General features: G+C 44.0%; 1 protein-coding gene across 2 annotated transcripts in view; it reads right to left on the reverse strand.

The window, feature by feature from the left end:
- LOC134339160 (CTP synthase 1-like) overlaps nt 1–24,173 on the reverse strand; it is a 58,540-nt gene that overhangs the window by 20,127 nt on the left and 14,240 nt on the right. Inside the window, exons 4-10 of one of the 2 annotated variants that reach the window (XM_063035533.1) lie at nt 23,112–23,212; nt 16,919–17,035; nt 13,550–13,576; nt 10,145–10,228; nt 8,592–8,672; nt 5,250–5,401; nt 1,533–1,665 (exon numbers count right to left, since the gene is read on the reverse strand). In XM_063035533.1, coding sequence (XP_062891603.1) covers nt 1,533–1,665; nt 5,250–5,401; nt 8,592–8,672; nt 10,145–10,228; nt 13,550–13,576; nt 16,919–17,035; nt 23,112–23,212 — 695 coding nt within the window. The remainder of the gene's footprint in view (nt 1–1,532; nt 1,666–5,249; nt 5,402–8,591; nt 8,673–10,144; nt 10,229–13,549; nt 13,577–16,918; nt 17,036–23,111; nt 23,213–24,173) is intronic. The other variant, XM_063035534.1, reaches the window with a different exon arrangement.

The following is a 24,173-nucleotide window of genomic DNA, read 5'->3' on the forward strand; positions in this document are numbered from 1 at the left end:
CACTTTTAAAATCACTGGTAAGGATGACAAGCAACAATAGGCCCATCAATGGGCTAAAAAACGGGTGACGGGATTTAATGTGTGAGGTGTTGCACTTTGGGAGGGCCAACCAGGGTAGGAGTTGCATGGTGAGCAGTAGGGCATTGAGGAGTGTGGTAGAACAGAGGGATCTGGGATTACAGGTTCATAATTCCTTGAAAGTGGTATCACAGGTAGATAAGGTCATAAAGAAAGCTTTTAGCCCAACTGGCCTTCATAAATCAAAGTACAGAGGACAGGAGATGGGATGTTATGTTGAAGTTGTACAAGGTGTTGGTGGGCCCAAAACTGGAGTATTACATGCAGTTTTGGTCACCTACCTACAAGAGAGATGTAAAGAGTACAGAGAAAAATTTCTAAAATGCTGCTGGGACTTGAGGACCCAAGTTATAAGGTTGAATAGGTTGGGTCTTTATTCCCTGGAGCACAGGAGAATGAGGTGAGATTTGATCGCGATGTACAAAATTATGAAAGGTACAGATAGGGTAAATGTAAGCAGTCTTCTTCCACTGAGGTTGGGCGTGAACTAGAATTAGAGGTCATGGGTTAAGGGCAAAAGATGACATGTTTAAGGGAGCTTCTTCACTAACAGGGTTGGAGAGAGTGGAACAAGTTACCAGCAGAAGTGGTGGATGCAGGGTAGATTTCAACACCTAAAAGAAATCTGGATAGGTGTGTGGATGGAAGGGGTGCTGAGTGCTAAGGTCCAGGTGCAGGCCGATGGGATGGGCAGATTAATAGTTTGGCACAGACTAGATGGGCCAAAGGGCCTGTTTCTGTCTCTATTCAATGCCTATCAACCCCTGATCTGTCCAAGATCTAGCACTCCACCATTGCTCTCAAACTCAAAGTATGTACAGTATGTTACCATACCTTGCGATGCATGTTCTTGCAGGCATTTACAGGAAAACAATGGAATTTATGAAAAACTATAAAGACTGGCAAATAACTAATGTGCTAAAGACAAGCTGTACAAACAAAAATACTGAGAACATGAGTTGCAAAGTCCTTGAAAGTGAGTCTGTAGGTCGTAGAATCAATTCAGAGTTGAGGTGAGTGAAGTTATCAAAGCTGGTTCAGGAGCCTGATGGTTGAAGGCTAATAACTGTTCCCGAACCTGGTGGTGGGGGACCCAAGGCTCCTGCAACTCCTGCCATGGACATCAAGTCAACCAGCCCTCTCTAGATTCCTTATGATCTACTGTCCAGAGCAGCCTGCCATGTGGAACTTAATCAAAGACCTTACTGAAGTCCATGTAGACCAGGGCTTCCCAAACTGCGGGGGGGGGGGGGGGGCAGTCCATGGACCCTTTGGTTAATGGTAGGGGGTCAAGGACATAAAAAAAAAAGATTGGGAACCCCTGATGTAGATCAAGCACATCTACTGCCCTGCCCTCATTGATCTTTCATCAAAACAAGTATCAAATTTGTAAGACTCCTAACGTGACAATACAGAAACTGTGGAGACAAGTAGTGAATCGGTACCCAGCCTACCTTCACTTCCAACTTCTGGTTAATCGCTAATGCAGAGTGCTCCAAGGCCTTGATCACAGAAGCATAGGAGTCCGAGAGTTTGGTATATTTGCCAACCAACGCAATGGAACAAATTTCTAACGTGCGGTCATATCTGGTTGGGTAAGGAGGAAGACAAAGAAAAGAATTATAGTCATTCCACGACAGAGCTGAATGAACTGGTCAATACAAGATAGAAAACTTCTCTGCCCAATGCTTTAGATAAGATATGAAACCTTCCTTTAATTCTCAGTGAGAACACAAGTTTAAACCGCCAATTCATATATCATTAGTGATTCTGAATTCACTTCTACTCAAAAAGGAAAAGTATAATCAGTGGCCACTTTATTAAGTACAGGAGAGGAACCCATTGTGGTCTGCTGTTGCTGTAAGCCCATCCACTTCGAGGCTCGCCGAGTTTGAGTTCAGAGATGCTCTTCTGCACACCACTGTTGTAACACCCGGTTATTTGAGTTACTGTCAGCTTGAACCAGTCTGGCCATTCTCCTTTGACCTCTCTCATTAACAGAACTGCCACTCTCTGGATTTTTTCCTGTTTTCCGCACCATTCTCTGCAAGCTGTTGTGTGCGAAAATTCCAGGAGATCAGCAGTTTCTGATGTACTCAAACCACCCCGTCTGGCACCAACGATCATTCCATGGTCAAAGTCACTTGGATCACATTTCTTCCCCATTCTGATGTTTGGTCTGAACAAATTAACCTCTTGACCATGTCTGCAAGCTTTCATGCATTGAGTTGCTGCCAGGTGACTGGCTGATTATATATTTGCATCAATAAAGTGGCCACTGAGTATATGAAGGATATATTAAATATTCTGCCATGTCTACAAACTATGCAAGCAAACATGGAATTTTCTTGAGCAGCTGAAGATTTTCTTGACATTCTGAAAGGGACTTCATCTGACATTGCGTGCACTAACTATGCCACCTACAATGCCAGCAAAAATGAAGCAAGATTCCTATTAAGGCTCAACTAGTTAACACCTTGAAGGACTGTTACCCGCAGAAAGTACAGTCACAGAATAACCTCCAAGGAAAACTATTTCAAACTCACACTGATGATGTGAGGGGTTTCTTTGAACACAAGGGACAACACTACTTCCCATATGAATGCCAATTTGTGTGTCAGCACAAGAGAGAAATTTTTTCGAGAAGCAACAACAGAAAATACCAGAGGAAAAAACTACAGCACTGAAACAGGCCCTTTGGCCCATCTAGTCCCTACCTACTCCCATTGATTGGCACCTGGACCATATGCCCTCCACACCCCTCCCATCCATGTACTTATCCAAACTTTTCCAAAGTGTTGGAATCAAACTTGCATCCACCACTTGCACCGGCAGCTCAATCCACGCTCACACCACCCTCCTTAAAATATTTCACCTTTCACCCTTAACCCATGATCTCTATTTGAAGGCCCACCCAACCTCAGCGCAAAAAGCTGCTTGGATTTGCCCTATCTATACCCTTTGTACACCTCTATCAATCTCCCCTCATTCTCCTACGCACCAGGGAATGAAGTCCTAACCTATTTCCCTACAACTAAGGAACTCAAGTCCTAGCAACATTCTTGTACATTTTTTCTGTACTCTTTCAAATCTTATTGACATCTTTCTTTCCTGCAGATGACCACAACTACACACTATACTCCAAGTATGGCCCCAACATCTTATAGAACTTGAACTTAACATCCTAACTCCTGTAATCAAAACTCCGATTAAGAAAGATAACGCTCAAAAACAGGCCCTGTGGCCTATCTAGTCCATGCGAACCCTTTAAAATGCCTACTCCCACTGCCCTGTCCACCATACTGTTACCATTCACGTACTTATCCAAGTTTCTCGTAAATGTTCAAATCAAGCTTGCATGCACCACTTGCACTGACAGCTCGTTCCACACTCTCACAACCCTCTCGTGCAAAAGGTTCCCCTTTCACCCTTAACCCATGTCCTCTGGTTGTAGTCCCATTCAACCTCAGTGGAAAAAGCCTGCTTGCATCTACCCCACCTATACCCCTCAAAATTTTGTAAACCTCCACTCAATCTTCTACATTCTAAAGCATCTAGTCCTAATCTAGCCAATCTTTCCTTTCACTCAGGTTCTCCAGTCCTGGCAACATGCTTGTAAATTTCCTCTGCAATCTTTCAACCTTGTTTACACCTTTCCTGTAGGTCGGTGACCAAAACTGCACACAATACTCCAAATTAGGTCTCACCAATGTCTTATAAAACTTCAACAAAGCATACCATCCCATCTCCTGTACCCAATACATTGATTCATGAAGGCCAATGTGCCAAAAGCTTTCTTTGCGACCCTATCTACCCCTGACACGGCTTTTAATGAATTACGGACCTGTATTGCCAGATCCCTTTGTTCTGCCATACTCCTCAGTGCCCTGGCACTCACTGTGCAAGACCTACCCTGGCTGGTCCTAACAAAGTGCAACACCTCACACTCCGCTGCATTAAATTCCATCTGCCAGCAGATCTGGCAAGATTTTCTCTTATGCTGATTGAGCCACAAGCAATTAGTTTTAGACTGGAGAAGACATGTCAGTAAAACCAGATACACAGTTCACACCCAACTCTGAGATTTACTCTCCACAGCTGAACCTAAGGAATTCTTTCAGTGCAGCAAAAATCAATCCTATAAGCCAAATGTTATTCCTAAGGAACCCTATGAGGTAGCAACACCATGTGGGAAGGCTGACTTGAGTACTGACCCAATAACAAGGCCATCCTCTCTGTAATTCTTTGCAAACTATTTCATTGGTGAAACACAACACTCCATACATAAAGCACAAGTTAACAGAATCCTATGGTGTACTGGTTGTTGGGGTGCAGATGCATGAATGCGAGGTAAGTCGCTCCTTTCTCCCGCTACCCTGCAGGTCACCCTTGGGTAAGGGGTAGCACATGATCAGGGTCACATGAAGCCATGGGAGCAGGTGGTGGATGGTCGTACGAGCAGCTGGTGCACATCACAAGTCCTGATTATGGGACCACTGACGCCAGGCAGATAGTCACTGGAAACGACTGGGGGGTCACCCGGACTTTGCGTCCGCGGGGTCCGTGACATTTTCTCCACTCTTTGCTGAACGGACACCGCAGCCGTGGGCCTGCTCCAACTGCTCCAGGCTCCCTGTCCGAGGATTCACCTTTGTTCTAAAAGCTATTTGCTTACTCTTAATTTTTGCACGATTTGTTTTCTCCCCCCTCTCTGTCACTGCACATTGGGTGTTTGTTGTTTTTTTTTAAAAAATGGGTTCTTTTAGGTTCCTTTGTTTTGTAGCTGCTTGTAAGGAGACGAATCTCAAGGCTGTATAACGTACACATACTTTGAACAGTAAAAGCTCGAATATTTTGCTTTGTTATAGCATGTTACTGACGGGAATGCAATTGTCGTTCCTTTCTGTGCCTTGTGACACATCGGGCCGCAACCTTGCCGTTCCTTTAGCAGTTTTGTCTGTTTTCTACGAGGCCGAGTTGCCTGCTCGACGCTCAACGCAGCACGGATGGAAACCGCACAAGGAGGCAGCTGGATTCGAACATCGGACCACTCGCCCCGAAGTCCGGTGCTGATGCCACTGTAGCACCGGACCGCTAAGAATGCAAGATCGTAAATAACCAAGATAGTGAAGGACCGAGACGAGAGAGCGCCGGTCTGGCAGCTACTGTACCTGTCTGCCATATCCCTCCATTTGTTCAGTAGTCTTCTTGGTTTAGTTTCGTACTGGAGGTCAAGCCTTTCCTTAAAGTACTGCACAACTCCCTCGGCTTCAAGTAGCAAGGGAACTCGATACAAGGAACAAACATCATACACGCAAATAACCTGCAATCAAACAAGATATATTTAAGCCCGAGAAACATCAGTAGTCTTAGATTTATGGAACACTACAGCACAGAAATAGGCCCTTCAGCCCATCATGTCCCTTGCTGAACTATTAATCTGCCTCGTCCCATGGACCACAGCCCTCCATACCCCTTCCATTCATGTGCCCATCCCAATTTCTTTTAAACGTTGACGTCGAAACCGAATCCACCAAGTCCGTCGGCAGCTCATTCCACACTCGCACTGGCCTGAGTGAAGGGGTTGTCCTTCAATTCGTCTTTCACCAGGCACAAGTTGGGGGTGGGGGGTGGAGTTTGGGCTTCTGATATTTCTACCATTCATACCTTGGGGTTTCTTGTTTCATGGATGTCTGTGAAGAGTAAGAATTTCAGGTTGTGCACTGTATACATTCTCTGATATTAAATGGAACCATTGAGCCCATGACCTCTCATTCTCGTCTCACCCAACCACAGTGGAAAAAACACCTGCTTGCATTCACCATTTCTATAACCTCAATTTTGTATACTAGTACACTAATATAAACAAACTGTGTATCATTCCTCAATTATGATTGAGAAGGATTAACTCAGCAAATTGTACTAGAATCACTCTAACCCAGACACTACAGAAGTTGGAATCCGGACAAAAAAAATAAAAACACTGTAAGACTCAGAGTTGCACAGACCATCTTGTCTATGTTGAGAAAAGTGCATACCTTAGCTCATCCCATTTGCCTGTGTTTGACCCATATCCCTCCAAACCAGGGGTCCCCAATCTCCTTCATGCCCTGGACCAATACCATTAAGCAAAGGATCCTCTGAATCCAGCCTGGGAACCCCTGATCTCCATCTTCCCTATCAACGTAGCTGTCCAGATGTACCCACCTCTACCACTTACGCTAGCAGCTCATTCCATACACCCATCACTCCGTGTGGAAAAACTTGCCGAGTTCCTCTCTAAACCTTTCCTTTCTCATCTTAAACTTGTGCCCTCTAGTTAAAGATTCCTCTATCCAAAGCAAAAAAAACTGCTACTACTACCTTATCTTTGGTCCTCATCATTTGATCAATCTCTTCAAGGTCACCTCATTGTTTCTTGGCTCGATGGAAACCAATCTCAGCCAAGTCTCCCTCTCCTTGTAACTCAAACCCTCCAATCCAGAGCGTTCTTGTGATAAAGATGAGAAACTCTGCAGAAACTGGAAATCCCGAGCAAAACAAACACACACACACACACACACACACGGAAGAACTCAGCAGGCCAGGCAGCATCTATGGAAATAGTCAGTCGATAGCTCTGGCTGAGAATCTTCTTCAGAACTGAGAAAGAAGTGGGAAGATGCCAGAATAAAAGGTGGGAGGAGGAGAGGAAGGATAGCTAGATGGTGATAGGCGAAGCTAGGTGGGTGGGAAAAGTAAAGGGCTAGGGAGGAAGGAATCTGATAGGAGAGCAGAGTGGACCATAGGAGAAAGGGACCCGGGGGAGGTGACAGGCAGGTGAGAAGAGATGAAAGGCCAGAGTGAGAAATAGGAGGAGGAGAGGGGGAGGGAATTTCTTTTAAACCAGAAGGAGAATGTTTTCTGCACTCTCTAGGACCAAATCACACTTCTTCCTTTAATGTGAAGACCACAAGCTCACGAATTCCAAACTAGTCTCACTTGTAGAGCTGCAACACAATGTGCCAGCTCTTATACTCGCACAAAATGCTGGAGGAACTCAGCATTTATGATGGGGAATAAACAGTCGGCATTTTAGCCCAAGGCCCTTCTCATCAGGACTGGAAAGGAAGGAGAAAAGCCAGAACCAGAAGTTGGAGGGAGGGGAAGAAGGGTCTTAGCCTGAAATGTCTATTTATTCACATTCAAGCTGCTGCCTGACTTGCCGAGTTCCTCCAGCACTTTGTCTGCGTTGCTCAAAATTTCCAGCATCTGTAGAATCTCTTATGTTTACAACTCTTGTATTCATTCCCATTACCGATAAAGGCATGCATGTCACACACCTTCTCCCCCACCTTGACTACGTAAACAGTCATTTTCAGGGATCTGGTATAGGTACTTGTACTTCTCAATGTCTCTGTTCAGCAACAATACCGAGGGCACAGCCACACACTATGTTCTGGCCTGGTTTATCTTCCCAAATATATCACTTTGAACTTGTCCGAGTTAAATTCCACCTGCTGTTCCTTTGCCCATTTTTCCAGTCGATCAACTGTCATACAAAATGTCATCCATCACTTTCCCTCCACAGAAGCTGTCTGACCTGCAGAATTCTTATTGTAGTTGTTTTATGCTCAAATGAAATCACAACAGCAAAAGACTGCAACATCTTACTCTGAATACACTGGATGGGAAAGATTTTGCTTCCTGAATACCTTTGGGCATATCTTGTGGATTGTGGGCTGCTGATCATGAAAATTACCATGAAATTTCCTTATCATGTACCATTAAAAAAAGTGCCGATATTTCTTATTTGAATTCATAATTCAAGACAGATTAACTGATGCCAAGATTGAGGAAGGCATTTCTGTTAGTCCACAGATCAAATAGGTCATCAATGAGAGGCAATTCAAAGACCTTCTAGTGGGACCAGTGAAAATCGCATGGAAGGCATTCAAGGCTGGTGTTGAAAATTTTCTTGCCAATTACCGAACTATGTACAGCTGGCTGACAACATGCTTCAAGCATACAGAATTATGAAGTACAACATGTCACTAAAGATTAATTTTCTGCATTCTCATTTAGACTTCTTTCTTGAAAATCTTGGCACTGTCAGTGATGAGCATGGTGAAAGGTTTCAGCAGGACATTGCGATCATGGATGGAGAAATGGGCAACTGGAATCCATCAATGCTGGCTGATTATTGTTGGACACTTAAACGAGAAGCCTCAGACATTGCATACAAATGAAAATCATCACCGAAACATTTTTAGCTGAATTAACTATTGCAAAGCATCAGCACTGTTATGCAATTAAATGCATTACAGTCAATAAAAAGTTAATTTCTTGTTTCTCCAAATTCTTGTGTAATACAAGTAGTCTGAAATTATGTATTCAGCTTCAAGCAGTCTATCATAAACAAATTTAAAAAACTGAGGAAGCAACACTTCTGAAAAAATTTGGTTGTCAAATGATATCTAGAGGTGATTGTCGACTGTTCAGTCAGTGTTAAACTCCCGATCCCAGATGTTTACCTGTTCAGGTTCTACGTGGCAGAACATGGAGATTTTTTCTTTAACAGACTTCTCCATGGGCGTCGTACATCGGCAGACGATCTGCAGAGACGGTTAGAAACAAGGTTTACTGAATGTCAGACCTAGTCACTACAACCGGGTACAGAAAGAAGAACATCTGTTTGGTGGGGGGAGGGTTTGGGGGAGACATGCAGGCCCTTTGCCGCACAATGGGATTGTGACCTCACAATCTACCTCGTTACAATCTTGGACTTTATCATTTACCTGCACTTTCTCAGTAGATTTACGTTTTATTCTGCATTGTTATTGTTTTACCTTACTCGACTTCAATGCACAACTTGATCTGTTTGTGTGAGAGAGAGCACTTGGTGAACTCACTCCTTACACATACCACACAAACATTGCTTTGCCATTCTGCTGTCGTTGTGCTGAGTGCACACACTTCAATATCTCCCCCGATATATTCTCACAATGGGTTCTAAATTGAGCTGAAGTGCTTGGGTTGGCTTTACGGAGCCTTTCCGCCATACATGACAGAATATTCCATTTCTTTAGTAATGGGGATGTGTAAATCTGCATATGTTGACGTAAGTACTTCTGTTTCATTTATAATATGATTGTAACTACATTGCGGGGTGGCTCATATTCTGATTCATGCCGAGTCTTAAGTTAACTTTGTTGGTAATTAAAGAAGGCATGTCTTAGTACCCACAAAAAAAGGTATTCGTCTCAGTAGGGGAGAGATAGGGGTTGCCGGGCGTTGGTGCTGGACAACAATATGGAGCTATTATTGCGTTTTCAGGTAGAAGGCACGGTAGCATGGGGGTTAGCAGAACGCTTCCTATTACAGGCGATCCAGATTCAATTCCCGCCACTGCCTGTAAGGAGTCTGTATGTTCTCCCCATGATCGTGAAGGTTTCCTCCGGGTGTTTCGGTTTTCTCCCACAGTCCAAAGACGTACCAGCTGGTAGGTTAATTGGTGGTTGTCCCATGATTAGGCAAGGGTTAAGTTGGGCGGGGGTTGCTGGGCAGTATGGCTCAAAAGGCCCACTCCACACTGTATCTCAATAAATAATCCATTTTACTCAGTAGCCCGACCAATGAAAATGTTAGAATTGTTTTCAAATACTTTTTGTATGATAATAGTTGAATTAATGCAAGACTAAAATCATAGTTTTTTTTACTGTATGATTTTTGTTTTTAATAAATTCGAGTATTGTTTTTAAAAACAGAACGTGCTTCATCCCAACCTTACTGGCAGAAAGCGGTTTAGCTGTTGTGCAATGGTTTATCATAGTTCAATTTTTAATTTGCTGAGTATGGCAGCAGGAAAATGAATCTAGGGTGTTATATGGTGATGTATATATGATAAATTTTACTTAGAACTTTTTAAAAGATTTAATCAGTATGAACAGTATGCAATCAAGCTTTTCACTGTATCTCAGTACTGTGCCAGTAATAAACCAATCCCAATACACTAAGGCCTTGACCTTCACTGCCCAGTGACAGGGGTTAGGCTGTATTACCTGGGCTTGTGATTGCTTCCACTTACCAAGTCTGGTGACAGACCAAGTCCTCGCAGTTCCCGAACGCTGTTCTGAGTGGGTTTCGTCTTTTGCTCTCCTGTGGTGCTTGGCTGAAACAAGACAGAGGCAATTAGGTTGGACTCAAAAAACGTTACCTCTGGCTGAGGAATCCACAGCGCTTGGTAAACAAAACAGAGAACACAATTATTTTGATGGTTAATATCGAAAAAAAATTGGAAAACAGACTTAGTAACTTGTTTTATAACCCCTCCAAGGAGTACTGAGAGCAGCTTTGGGCTCCGTATCTAAGAAAAGGATGTACTGACGTTGGAGAGGGTCCAGAGGACGTTTACAAGAATGATCCTGGGAATGAAAAGGCACGAGGAGCGTTTGGTGACTCTGGGATTGTACTCACTGGAGTTTAGAATAAGGGGAGATGGGGTGTGCAGGGGTGGTCTCATGAAACCTACTGAATTTTGAAAGCCTCGACACATTCAACAGTGCACGGACAATATCTACTCACACGGTGGTGAAAATTGCCAGATGCGGAGAACAAAACCCAACCATCAACCACCGTCTGCTGATTCATTTGCAACAAAAAGCCTAGACAGGGTGGATGTGGAGATATTTCCTATACCGGGATAGTCTAGACCAGAGGGCACAACCTCAGAATACAAGGATGTTCCTTAACAACAGAGATGAAGAGGAATTTTCTTTACCAGAAGAAGATGTATACATGGAATTCATTGCTACAGAGGGCTGTGGAGGCACAGTCATTGGGTATATTTAAAACAGAGGTTGATAGTTTATCGATTAGTCAGGACGTCAAAGGTTATGGGGAGAAGGCAGGAGAATGGAGTTGAGAGGGAAAATAAATCAGTTATGAGGGAATGGTGGAGCAGACTCAATGGGCTGAATGGCCTAATTCTGCTCCTATGTCTCATGGTCTCTGAGTAATGAGTTTTACAACCTCCAACAGGACTTCATACGTCAGGGTGCATATCAAAGATCGCCTGGTTGAATCCGAGCAATGTTTGAAAACAGTTTCAGTCATCCTAGTTTTATTGCTAGCTGTGGTAAATGAGTCAGAGTCATGAATTTAAACCAACTGGATCTGGCAATCTCACACTGGAGAGGAGTGGCAAAACACTAATTCAGCTCCTGATCTGACGAAGGTCATCAAGTTCTTTTTTTTTAATTATGCAGCATCTTTTGAAGGAGCAAAAGTTGTGTCAGGAGCTTAACCACATTTAACATCACAGTACAGTACAGGCCCTACAGCCCACAATGTTGTGCCGACCTTTTAATCTACTCTAAAGTCAATCTAACCTTTCCAGCCCACACAGCCCTCCATTTTGCAATGTGCCTAGCTCATCATTATGAGCCACGTTATATGACATCATCATTAAGTGCCGCAATGTTCGACATGGGCGATTGTGGTCTTTTGACCATGATTGTCGTGGGCAAATTTTTCTTCTGGGCAGTGTCTTTCCAAGACGGGTGACCACACAGCCATTATCAATATTCTTCAGAGACTGTCTGCCTGGCATCAGTGGTAGCATAACCAGGACTTGTGATGTGCACCAGCTGCTCATACGACCATCCACCACCTGCTCTCATGGCTTCACATGACCCTGATCCGGGGGGGGGGGGGGGGGGGTGGAGAGAAGAGGTCTAAGCGGTGCTACACTTTTACACTTTGCCCAAAGGGGTGACCTGCAGGCTAGCACAGGCTACATCTCCTTTGGCTGACAGGTATCTTGACCCTGCCACCTGGGTGCTGATCTATAACAAGCCAAATAAGCACTTCGCAGGGCCGACTGAGTGATAAGGTTCTAAAAACCGTCTCACTGAAAGACAGGAAGGGGCAGGAGAGGTATTCAAGTGCTCACCATCTGGACAGCTGGAAGCACAGCTACCGGCGGGGCAGAGTATAAGCGGGGGACGAGAAAAAGACCTAAATGCAGCAGCTCAAAATGGGCAATGCGACAGCGCCAGTGATCGCTGATCAGGGTTCAATTTCTGCCGCAGTCTGTAAGGAGTCCCTGTGACAGCGTGGATTTCCTCCAGGTGCTCCGGTTTCCTCCCACAGTCCAAAGACGTACAGGTGAATACGTTTAGTCGGTTACTAAGAAAAGCTAAAGCTGCCAGTAAAGCATTAAACAAGAAGTGAATATCCCCACTGGCTACTAAGACTGAGCAAACCCTGAGGATTTACATGGGTGTAATTGGGGGACATGGGCTCGTTGGGTTAGCAGGGCCCATTACTGTGTTGTATCTCTAAATAAATCCCTCATCAATGGGTTTGGAGGTTTGTATGCCTCAATGACCCACAGAGCCACGCTGGCTAAAGTCAGGGCCTTGCGCTGGGACTCTTGGTTGGTCATCCATGTCAAGCAGGTCAAAGGGTAGAGGTCAGACTAAGAGTTGTCCACCGGTCCTCCAGGTTCGGGGGTTCTGCTCTGACTGGTAAAACAACATTGTTATGGAAACAGCAATGAAGAATCCTTCTACATCTAAGTGTGACGATATTCCTGAGTCTCCACCCGGGACTTGGAATGACTGATGGTAGTGAAAACCGAGCTACTGACATGATGAAGGATTCCTGAACATCAGCAAAGATGGAGGACCTTACAACCCTGAGTGGTCAAAACGTTGCTACGGAACAGCAATGAAGAATCCTTCTTTACCTGTGTGACAGTACGGCCAAGTAGAGTTGGAGGACCTTCATTGCTACCCTAAACACTAGCCGCATAACAGGCAGTAAGTAAGCATTTTTAAATAAATTGTTCATTCATTAGGTGCTGGGTCATATGATGTGGGCGATCATGGTCTTTCCGTGACCATGATTGTTCTTGGCAAACTTTTCTACAGAAGTGGTTTGCCATTGTCTTCTTCTGGGCAGTGACTTTACAAGACAGGTGACCCTAGCCATTATCAATACTCTTCAGAGATTGTCTGCCTGGTGTCAGTGGTCACATAACCAGGACTTGTGATGTGCACCAGCTGCTCATATGACCATCCAGCACCTGCTCCCATGGCTCCACGTGACCCTGACCGACTTTTTTGGGGGGAGGGGGGGTGAGTAGGTGTTACACCTTGCCAAGGGTCATAAACCTTGTATGGTAGAGATGCATCTCCACTCCGCCACCCACTAAATATATAATGGTCAGCACAACAGTGTGGGCCGAAGGGCCTGTATGATGTTCTAGACGTTAAACAGAGAATTAGGATAAGTGGAGAAATTGAAAAAGCCAATAATGGACACAAGGGAGGAAGTTAATTGGATCAAAATAAATTAAAACTTTGAAATTTTATGTTAGGCTTTGTTTTTCATTCGGATCACCGGAGCGGAAGATGGAATGTAACAGATTAGCAGGAAGCCAGGGTGTACAAAACCCCGGGTAGTTATATGCGCCTGATGGCCATACCTGTTTCAGAGAGGCACTACCAGGAACCTGGAAGTAGATTGCCCATTCTCAGTCACTCAGGGACAGTGTGCAGAAAAGAAAAGAAACATTATAACCACACTGGAAAAAGTTAAAATCCTTTTCTTCCCAGCTTATTAAACTAATCCCTTAGGAGATCAAACTGGGCCAGATTTTTACTAACGAAAGCATTGGTGTTCCATGTTGGTCAGCCTAAATATTTTGCAACCTACCACAATGAGAATTCCGTTTTGTGGAATTCACTGCCGCAGTTGGCTGTGGAGGACAAGTATACTTAAAAGTGGAGGTTGATCGGTTCTTGATTAGTTAGGGTCAAAAGTTATGGGGGAAGAAGGCATGAAAGTGGGGGCTGAGAGGGTGTCCCGGTAGCATAGTGGTGAGCACAATGCTCAACAGTACGGGAAAGCCAGGTTCAATTCCTGCCACTGTCGGCAAGGATTTGTACGTTCTCCCCATGACCGTGTGGTTTCCTCCAGGTGCTCCGGTTTCCTCCCACAGTCCAAAGACGTACCGGTTGGTAGGTTAACGGGTCATTGTCAATTTTGGTCTCCAAATTTGAGGAAGGACATTCTAGCTATTGAGGGAGTGCAGCGTAGGTTCACGAGGTTAATTCCAGGGATGGCGGGACCGTCATATGTTGAAAGATTGGAGCGACTGGGGTTGTATACACTGGAATTTAGAAGGATGAGAGGGGATCTGATTGAAACATATAAGATTATTAAGGGATTGGACACGCTAGAGGCAGGAAACATGTTCCCGATGTTGGGGGAGTCCAGAACCAGAGGCCACAGTTTAAGAATAAGGGGTAGACAATTTAGAACGGAGTTGAGGAAAAACTTTTTCATACAGAGGGTTGTGGTTCTGTGGAATGCTCTGCCTCAGAAGGCAGTGGATGCCAATTCTCTGGATTCTTTCAAAAGAGTTAGATACAGCTCTTAAAGATAGCAGTGTGAAGGGATATGGGGAGAAGGCAGGAACTGGATACTGATTGTGGATGATCAGCCATGATCACAGTGAATGGTGGTGCTGGCTCGAAGGGCTGAATGGCCTACTCCTGCACCTATTGTCTATTGCGAATTGTCCCATAATGAGGATATGATTAAATTGGGGAATTGCTGGGCAGCACGGCTCAATAGATAAATAATTCATCCATGATGTAATGGTGGAGCAGACTCACTGGGCCGAATGGCCCAGTTCTGTAAAAACACTGCAGGTGATGGAAATCTGACACAGAAACAGTGGGTTAGGCAACACAGTTGGAAAGAAAGAATTCTGACAAAGCATCTTCAATCTGAAATTCACAGATGCCTGACTCACTCAGTGCTTCCAGAATTTTCCATTTTTATGTTAACTTTTAACTGGACTGGAATCATATTATCTCAGCATTTAAACTGTTAAGGTTTTAAAAATGAACACTCAGTTGCCATCACATTAGTTACCTTCTGTATCTAATAAAATGGCCACTGAGTGTACGTTCGTGATCTTCTGCTGCTGTTAGCCCATCTGCTTCTGCACACAGAGATGTTCTTTCTGCACACCACAGTTGTAACATTTAGTTATTTGAGTTACCATTACCTTCCTGTCAGCTTGAATCAGTCCGACCATTCTCCTCTGACCTCTTATTAACAAAGTGCTTTCGCCCACAGAAATGCCGTTCTCTGTCTGATTTGTTTCTCACACCATTCCCTGTACACTCTAGAAACCGTTGTATGTGGAAAATCCCAGAAGATAAGCATTTTCTGAGATATTTAAACTATCCTGCCCAGCACCAACAATCATTCCCTGGTCAAAGTCACTTAGATCCTATTTCTTCCTCATTCTGATATTTGGTCTGAACAACCGAACCTCTTGACCATATCCGCATGCTTTGATGCACTGAGTTGCTGCCACGTGATTGTCTGGTTAGATATCTGCACTAATGAGGTGTACATAATAAAATGGCCACAGTGTAAGTAATCATGTAAGTAATTTAAGATCACCTTCTCTCCATTCAATTTCCCTCTGTTCATTTTATTTTCTGAGTGAGATAACATGTTCAATCGGTTGGCATTTTCTAGTTCAGACTCTGGGTCACTCATCAATAACATTGGACAACAAAGATTTTGCTTGCTGAATACTTTTGGGTGTTTCTGACAGATTTTGGGCTGCTGATCATGAAAATCACCATGAAATTTCCTTATCACGCACAATTTGTTGAAATCGCCTATACTTGTTATGTTAATTTATGATTCAAATCAGAATAACTCATGCCAAGATTAAGGAAGGCATTTTTGTTAGTCCACAAATTAAACAGGTTATTAATGACAGGCAATTAAAAGAACTTCTACAGGGAGAAAATCCCATGGAAGGCATTCAAAGATGCTGTTGAACTTTTTCTTGTTAACCTCAGAGCATCACAGTAAGTGCAGCTGTTGACAGCATGCTTCAAGCACACAAAACCATAAAGTGCAACACACCACTAAAGATTCATTTTCTGCATTCCCATTTAGACTTCTTCCCTGCAAATCTTGGTGCTGTCAGTGATGAGCACGGTGAAAGGCTTCACCAGGACATTGCGATCAGGGAGAAACGGTATCAGGGCAACTGGAATCCATCAATGCTGGCTGATTATTGTTAGACATTTAAGTAGAAGCCTCAGACACTGAGTACAAATGAAAATCATCAAAACATTTTTAGCTCAGTTGAATTATTGCAAAGCATCAGCACTGTCATGCAATTAAACGCACTATATTCAATAGAAGTTAATTTCTTGTTTCTCCAAATTCCTACGTGATAGAGGATCTATCATAAACAAAAAAATTCTAAGGAAGCAACACTTTTGAAAAACTTTTGTTGTCCAGTACAATCTTCCACAGTCAAAGTCACTTAGATTACATTTCTTCTATGTTCTGAAGTTTGGTCTGAACAACTGAACGTCTTGACCATGTCTGCATGCTTTTATGCATCGAGTTGCTGCTTGCCACATGATTAGCTAATTAGATATTTGCATTAACAGGTGGACATTATTAAAAAGTGGCCAATGAGTGCCTCTTACTTAAACCCACTCTCTCTCAATCCAATTTCCCTCAGTTCATTCTATTTTCTGCGTGAGATAACAGGTTGAATCTGCTGGTTGAGACTTGGGGTCACTCGTTAATAATTCTGTGCGATGGCTATCTGCAAAGACAGACTATGGCCAGCTTGCCGCAGTACAGCAGGCAGATATTTTTTGGACACATTTGGCAAACGTACTACGGTGTCTGTGAGTCAGCACCAACCAGAGAATCCAGCTCAACAACAATGGACAGGACCGTAACAGTCTGCACACAAACAGCTGAGAAACAATATTTTGAGTTGACGATGAGAACTCACCAGAGGCACTAAACTGACATGAATATTGCAGAAGTTCTCTCTCTTAACTTTAAACTGGAACTGGCGAAAGGCTTCGATGAAAGGCATGCTCTCGATATCTCCCACAGTTCCACCCAGCTGAGTGCACAGAAGGAAACAGCTGATTAGGTTATATGCTTTGAAAGCAGGCAATACCAATGTTAAACAAGCCCTGTGAAGAATAGTAACAAAGCAAATGTTTTGAGACAACTTTATATACAATTACTAATCATAAAAGGAAAATCATAAAATGAAATTATGATTAATGCATGTGTGTATAGTGCATGTGGTGGCACAGTAGCGTAGTGGCTAGCACAATGCTTTACACGTGACCCAAGTTCAATTCCTACCGCTGCCCTGTGAGCAGTTTGTACGCTCTCCCTATTACTTTGTGGGCTTCCTCCGGGTGCTCCAGTTTCCTCCCACATTCCACCGGCATATGGTCAGTAGGTCAACTGGTCACAATAGGGGTAATTGGGCCAGAAGGGCCTGTTACCATGCTGTCTCTCTTAAATCTAAATCTTTGTATCATTAACAGTGATTCAGGCAATTGCCCGCTCAGTTTACTAATACCCTGATGGTCTTTGGTGAACCTGTGAAATTCGTTGCCACAGCTGGCTGTGGAGGCCAAGTTATCCGGTATATGCAAGGCAGAGGTTGATAAGATTCCTGATTAGTCGGGGCATGAAGGGACAAGATTGGGGCTGAGGGGGAAACGGACCCACCATGATGAAATGATGGAGCAGACTCAATGGGCCAAATAGCCTAATGCCACTCCTCTATCTGATGATCTTAATAATTCCAGGCCTTCTGCAGTGTTCCCGCTTGGTGGCGCAGTAATATCAACGCCAGACTCTGGAGCGAAGGTTCCCGAGTTCGAATCCAAGTTGGGTTGAGCGTCAAGCTAGCAACTCTGCCTTGTAAAACAAGAATAGCTTGCTACAGAAACACCGTCTAAAGACGGTGCCCCGATAACTCCAGTGCCGAGTTAAGGGCTATTCCTCTTCTTCTACTACAGTGTAGCTGACACTTAAATACCCTTGCAATGCTCTAACAAGTACTCACTACAAGGGCAACTTGAATACAAATAACTGCTACCATACCAACAATAAGGACTGCAAGAATGTGCAAATCTCATGTTTAATCTGAACACTGCTAACTGAAATCTATTTCACTCAGTGGGACTGCTGGTGTTCCCCAGAGCTGTGGTGACAGGAGATTTAAGAGGAACTGGGAGGGGAAGCACTTTCACCCAGAGGATAGACTGTATTTATTGAGATCACAGCATGGAAGAGGCCCTTCTGGCCTTTCAAGCCATGCCCCCAGCAGTTGCCCGATTTAATCTTGGCCTAATCAGGACCACAACCTTATCGTAGGGTTTGGAGGCTTGTGTGCCTCAATGACTCAGAGAGCTATGCTGGCTAGTCAGAGCCTTGTGCTTTGGCTCTTGGTAGGGTCACCAATGCCAAACAGCTCAAAGAGTAGAGGTCAGACTGTGCCTATTGCCACATAGGTCTACGGCAGACGCAATCTCAATGGCTCTTCACACTACCTTAGATCACCTGGACAATATAAATACCTGTATCAGGATGCTGTTCGTTGACTATAACTCAGTGTTTAACACCATTATTCCCACAGTCCTGATCAATAGGCTACAGACCAGGCCAATGTACCTCCCTCTGTAATTGGATCCTTGACTTCCTAACCGGAAGATCACAATCTGCGTGGATTGGTGATAATATCTCCTCCTCGCTGATGATCAACATTGGTGCACCTCAGGGCTGTGTACTTAGTCCACTGCTCTACTCTCTCTATACTCATGATTGTGTGGCTAGGTATAGCTCAAATACTGTCTATAAATTTGTTGATGATACAACCATTGTTGGTAGAATCTCAGACAGAGATGAGAGGACGTACAGGAGCGAGATATACCAGCTAGTTGAGTGGTGTCAGAGCAACAACCTTGCACTCAGTGTCAGTAAGACGAAAGAGCTGATCGTGGACTTCGTAAAAGGTAAAGCAAGGGATCAAGAACCTATCCTCAGAGGGTTCAGAAGTGGAGACAATGAGCAATTTCAAGCTCCTGGGTGTCAAGATCTCTGAGGATCTAACCTGGTCCCAACATATCAATGCAGCTATAAAGAAGACAAGACAGCTATATTTCATTAGGAATTTGAAGAGATTTGGTCTGTCACCTAAAATACTCAAAAACCTCTACAGATGTACCATGGAGAGTATTCTGACAGACTGTGTCACTGTCTGATGGTGAGGGGTGAAGGCTACTGCACAGGACTGAAAACAGCTCCAGAAAGTTGTAAAATCAGTCAGCTCCATCTTGGGTACGAGCCTCCGTAGTATCCAAGACATCGTCAAGGAGTGGTGTCTCAGAGAGGCAGCATCCATTATTAAGGACCACCCCCCCCCCACCCAAATCATCCAGGACATGCCCTCTTCTCATTGTTGCCATCCAGGAGGAGGTACAGAAGCCTGAAGGCACATACTCAGTGATTCATGAACAGCGTTTTCCCCTCTGCCAACCAATACCCAAAATGGATATTGAACCCATGAACACTACCTCACTTTTTAAAATATATTATTTGTTTTTGCACTTTTAAAATTGTATCTATAGTAATTAATTTCTGTATTATTATCTATCGCAGTGCTTCCCAACCTTTTTTAGCCCAATGCCCCATAATGCAAAAACATGTCTACAATATGCTAACATGAGAAAAGTGATTTTGCTTTAAAATTTGTCTCTTAACCTTGCTTACTCAGTACCTGTGCGCTGTACAGCAGCTTTGATATCAATGTGATCCTTGAGCTTTTTTAGCAAGAGTTGAAATATCTGGTTCAAGTTGTGATAGCAAAGGCCAAATGTCCCCACACTTAACAATGTCCAAGCGGTTTCTGTTTTTTGTGAGAATGTAGTTCACTGCACTGAAACCTCTTTCAACAAGGTAGAAGGATGGAAATGCAATGAAGAGCAATTTGGCTCTTCATACCATGAGACTTCGTACGACAGTGCAGCCACATACCTCAAAAGCCAACATTTTTGCTCCATCATTCTGATTTTCCATAATTTCTTGTTGCAAGCTCTCTTCCTGTTCTTCCATCTTGCAAAGAAATGGGTTAATTACCCAGTCTGGAATTTCCAGATCGTTCAAATCTTTGAATTGATTCTGAAAATCCCTCTTCAGTAACTGCAGGTGTAAGCAGTACTCTTGCAAATCACGGTCTGTGAAAGAGTGCCATACTTTCCATGTGGGGAAACTCTCAGAACACTCTTCTCCCGAAGTTTTGATTTTACATTTCCAATTTTCCAATTAAAGTGGACACTGCATTTTTTTTTGCCTGGATTAAACTGAAATTCTTACCCTGCTGTTTCATATTTAGAATGCTCATTTTGTCCTACAGATCGGCTAGGTATGCCACATCTCCACTTAGAAGTTCAATCTTATTTCCCAAGCTCTTACTGACTTCGAGCAAAAATTCAACCACAGTGTCAAAAAGATCAAGGAAACATTTTAAGCAGCAGCCTTTGACAGTCAATGCACTTCAGTATGAAAAAGCAAGTGTTCAAACTCATCATTATCTTGGCATAACTGGCAAAAATTTCTGGTATTTAGTAGATGAGCTTTAATTTTGTTGATAGCAGATATTACGAGAGTCATGCTTGAAAAAAAGTAGCTCGCTGAAGTTTTTGGCTGCAGAATGTTGACGACGAACTACACAATGGATTGCAAACAGACTTGGAATTTCTTTTTTCATAAGTGCCACTAAACCAGCATGGTGACCTGTTATTATATGATGCTCCATCTGTTGCACAAGAAATTATATTCCTAATCAGAATACTTTTATCCTCAATATACATTTTGAGCTTGTCATAGATTGATTCTCTGTTGATATCTGTTCTTAACCTTTTACAAGAAGATCTCTTCATAAACATTTCCTTTTTCAATAAACCATACATATGCCATTAGTAATGCTTTGTTGTCTCGTAGCTGACTCACCCAAATGTAACCCAAATTCTGTTTTTCGCAGCTCTGAGCATAGTTGTCTTCACTCATTTTGTCAATACGATGAGCTGCAGAGTTATTACTCAGAGGAATTGATTTTAAAATACTGGTATCCATTTTAAGAACAGTGGTGAGCACTTCTGATACAGCAGGCATTGTTAATCTTTCACCTATTGTATGAGATTTTCCACACTTTGCTATCATTTTGGAAATGTTATAAGCAATGAGACTACTATCAAAGTCATTTTTAGCTTCTTGGCAAATGATTTGAGTGTGCAACGCTTTTCAAATGCTTCTTTCATCTTCTGGAACTGAATAATGCCATAAGTAGCCTTTTCAGAGTGCCTTCTATGGAAGTGTTCCTGCAATCTTGATGGTTTCATGGCTTCGTCATACAATACTGTATTACAAATAAGACACACGGGATGTCGCTGATCTGACGGGAACGGAATAAAACCATACTCCAGGTACGTTACATTACATTGACACACTTTCCGTCGTTTCTATTTCTTAGCGGGATTAGAATTCAAGGCTTCACTGCCTTCAGACTCAGATCAGGCTGTATTTACCCAATATTAATGCGGTTAAATTTAAAACAAATTAACAAAAACTGAGAATGACTATTGGATGTTGATGACAGCAACGAGTTGACACAATCGGTCAGATCCTGTGCCTCAAGTTAAGCTACGAATCTCGAACGCCTGGCCCCCATGAATTCTATTTCCCCAAATGCCCCCTTGAGACACGTAACCCCCTCCATTGGGAATCACTGACCTATCGCATTGTATCACTGCTGTTAAGTTCACTAATTTCACGACACATGCCTGTGATAATAAACCTGAAGTAATCACGTGACAATTTACAATGACCAATTAACCTACCAACCAGTAGGTCTCTGGACGGTGGGAGGAAACCGGAGCACCCGGAGGAAACCGGAGCACCCGGAGGAAACTGACACTGTCACGGGGAGAACGTACAAACTCCTTACAGGCGACAGCGGGAACTGAACCCAGGGCAACTGTACTGTAAAGTGTTGTGGTAACCACTATGCTACCATGCCACATCCATGTTGACCACGCTGCCAGAGGCAGGTACATTAACAACACTTAAGAGGCACCTGGACAAGTACAGGAATGAGAAAGGTTAAGGCATATGGGCCAAAACCAGGCAAACAGGACTAGCTTAGATGGGAATGTTGTGTGCACAACAGTAGTGTAGGGGCTAGCATAACACTTTATACAGTGCCAGTGATCGGGGTTTAATTCTTGCTGCTGTTTTTAAGGAGTTTGCACGTTCTCCCTGTGATCACGCGGGTTTCTTCCAGGTGCTCTGGTTTCTTCCCACATTCCAAAAACGTACAGGTTAGCCATCTGTGAGCATGCTACGTAGGCGCCGGAATCACGGTGGCGTCTGTGGCTACCCCGGCACATCCCCAGATTGTGGCAGACTCGATGAGCCTAATGGCCTAACCCTACACCTACGTCTCGGGTCTTAAAACTGAGGTTTGACCGCGACTTGAGTGAAGAACTACTAAGGTAGGCACAGAAAATACTACTCCTGCCCTGTATTCATCTCTCTGCTCCAAGAGGACTACGACCTCACCGTAGGGTTTGGAGGCTCGTGTGCCTCAATGACCCAGACAGCTACGTTGACTGGAGTCGGGGCTTTATGCTTTGGCTCTTGGTGGGGCTACCCACGCCAGATATGTCAAAGGGTAGAGGGCAAGCTTCGAGTGGTCCACCTGTCCTCCATGTTCAGGGGTTCAGCTCGGGGCTAACAACCCTGACTGGTAAAAACAAAATTGTTACGGAAACAGCAATGAAGAATCCTTCTACATCCCAGTGCGACGGTATTCCTGAGTCTCCACCTGGGACTTGCATGACTGACAGTAGCGAAAACCAGGAGGAAGCTACTGACACGCTGAAGGGAGCCCTGAACACCTCCAGCGGTGTAACGGGCAACAGGTAGGTCTTTATTGCTCAAGAAAGGACGTCCTAATAAAATGCTCACTCTGGCCACCTCAAATGGCTCACTGAACTTGCAGAAACCTGACGCTGGGCTGCTCTCCCACTGCCATGACAAAACTTGAATTAAATAACCGGACTTCTGTGAGGTGACACAAAGCCAGGTAAACACCACACAAGGCCCCACTTCCTCACCTCAATAACGCACACTTCAGGTTCCACTCCGTCACTGTCCACTGGAATGCGAGCCTGCCGCAACACCCACTCCTGAATGGCGTCCGTGATATGCGGGACCACTGCAAACGAGACAAAGGTTAACATCAGTCACACATTTGCTTCCAGATGGTCACCACTTCCCCTGACAAAGGGCTACCAGCTGGATGAAGTCCTAAAAGGCAGAAAGATAACTTTAGTAGAAAATTAGCAGCTGCTGGAAAATAGCTGGGGAGTAAACCTTAGACCAACAGACATTACAGTATTGTGCAAAGTGCGCGCGTGTGTGTGTGTGTGTGTGTGTGTGTGTCTCTCTCTCTCTCACACACACACACACACACAGCTAGGGTGCCCAAGACTTTTGCAGAGTTCTGTAGTAATTTCATGTATTGCACTGGACTGCTGCTGCCAAAAAAAAGAGCAAATTTCATGACTTGTGAGAGTGATGATAAACCTGATTCTGATATGGGTCTCTATTGTGGACTGAGAGTGGGAAGGGGGCAGGAAGAGGGGAATCATGGTTGGGAAAAGGGGAAGGGAGAGGGAAGCACCAGAGAGGCAATCTGTAACGATCAACAAACCAATTGTTTTGAATCAAGTGACTTTGCTTGGTGTCTCAGAGCTGGGTGTGTTTGCACGCGCACCAACCCATCACCTGGCACTCCTTCTTTGCCACATGTCCCACACTGCCCCTGAGGTTTACATATCTAAAACTTTTGCACAGTACTGTATGATATGGGATTGCACAAAGTAACAGAATTTTGGGGCAGCATTGGTGTGTAGTGGCTCCCTGGTGGTTTGTCCATCGTGTCCGACAATGACAGGAAATCTGTGCGGGAGAGTTTATAAAGTGCACAGGGGCAGTTCCACTCTCTTGACCTCGGAAGTTCCGGTCCAGTGTTACAAACAAGCTTCACAAATTGGGTTCGTCCTTGGTTGCAATGGATGACCATGACATCTTCTGTGCCTTGCTGTGGCCTTGGTTCTCTACGGAGCGTTGCAGAACTGCCTTCCGAGCTGTTGGATCTCTCTGTAGATCTCATC

Source organism: Mobula hypostoma, chromosome 28, assembly GCF_963921235.1.
Source record: "Mobula hypostoma chromosome 28, sMobHyp1.1, whole genome shotgun sequence".
Classification (NCBI taxonomy): domain Eukaryota; kingdom Metazoa; phylum Chordata; class Chondrichthyes; order Myliobatiformes; family Myliobatidae; genus Mobula; species Mobula hypostoma.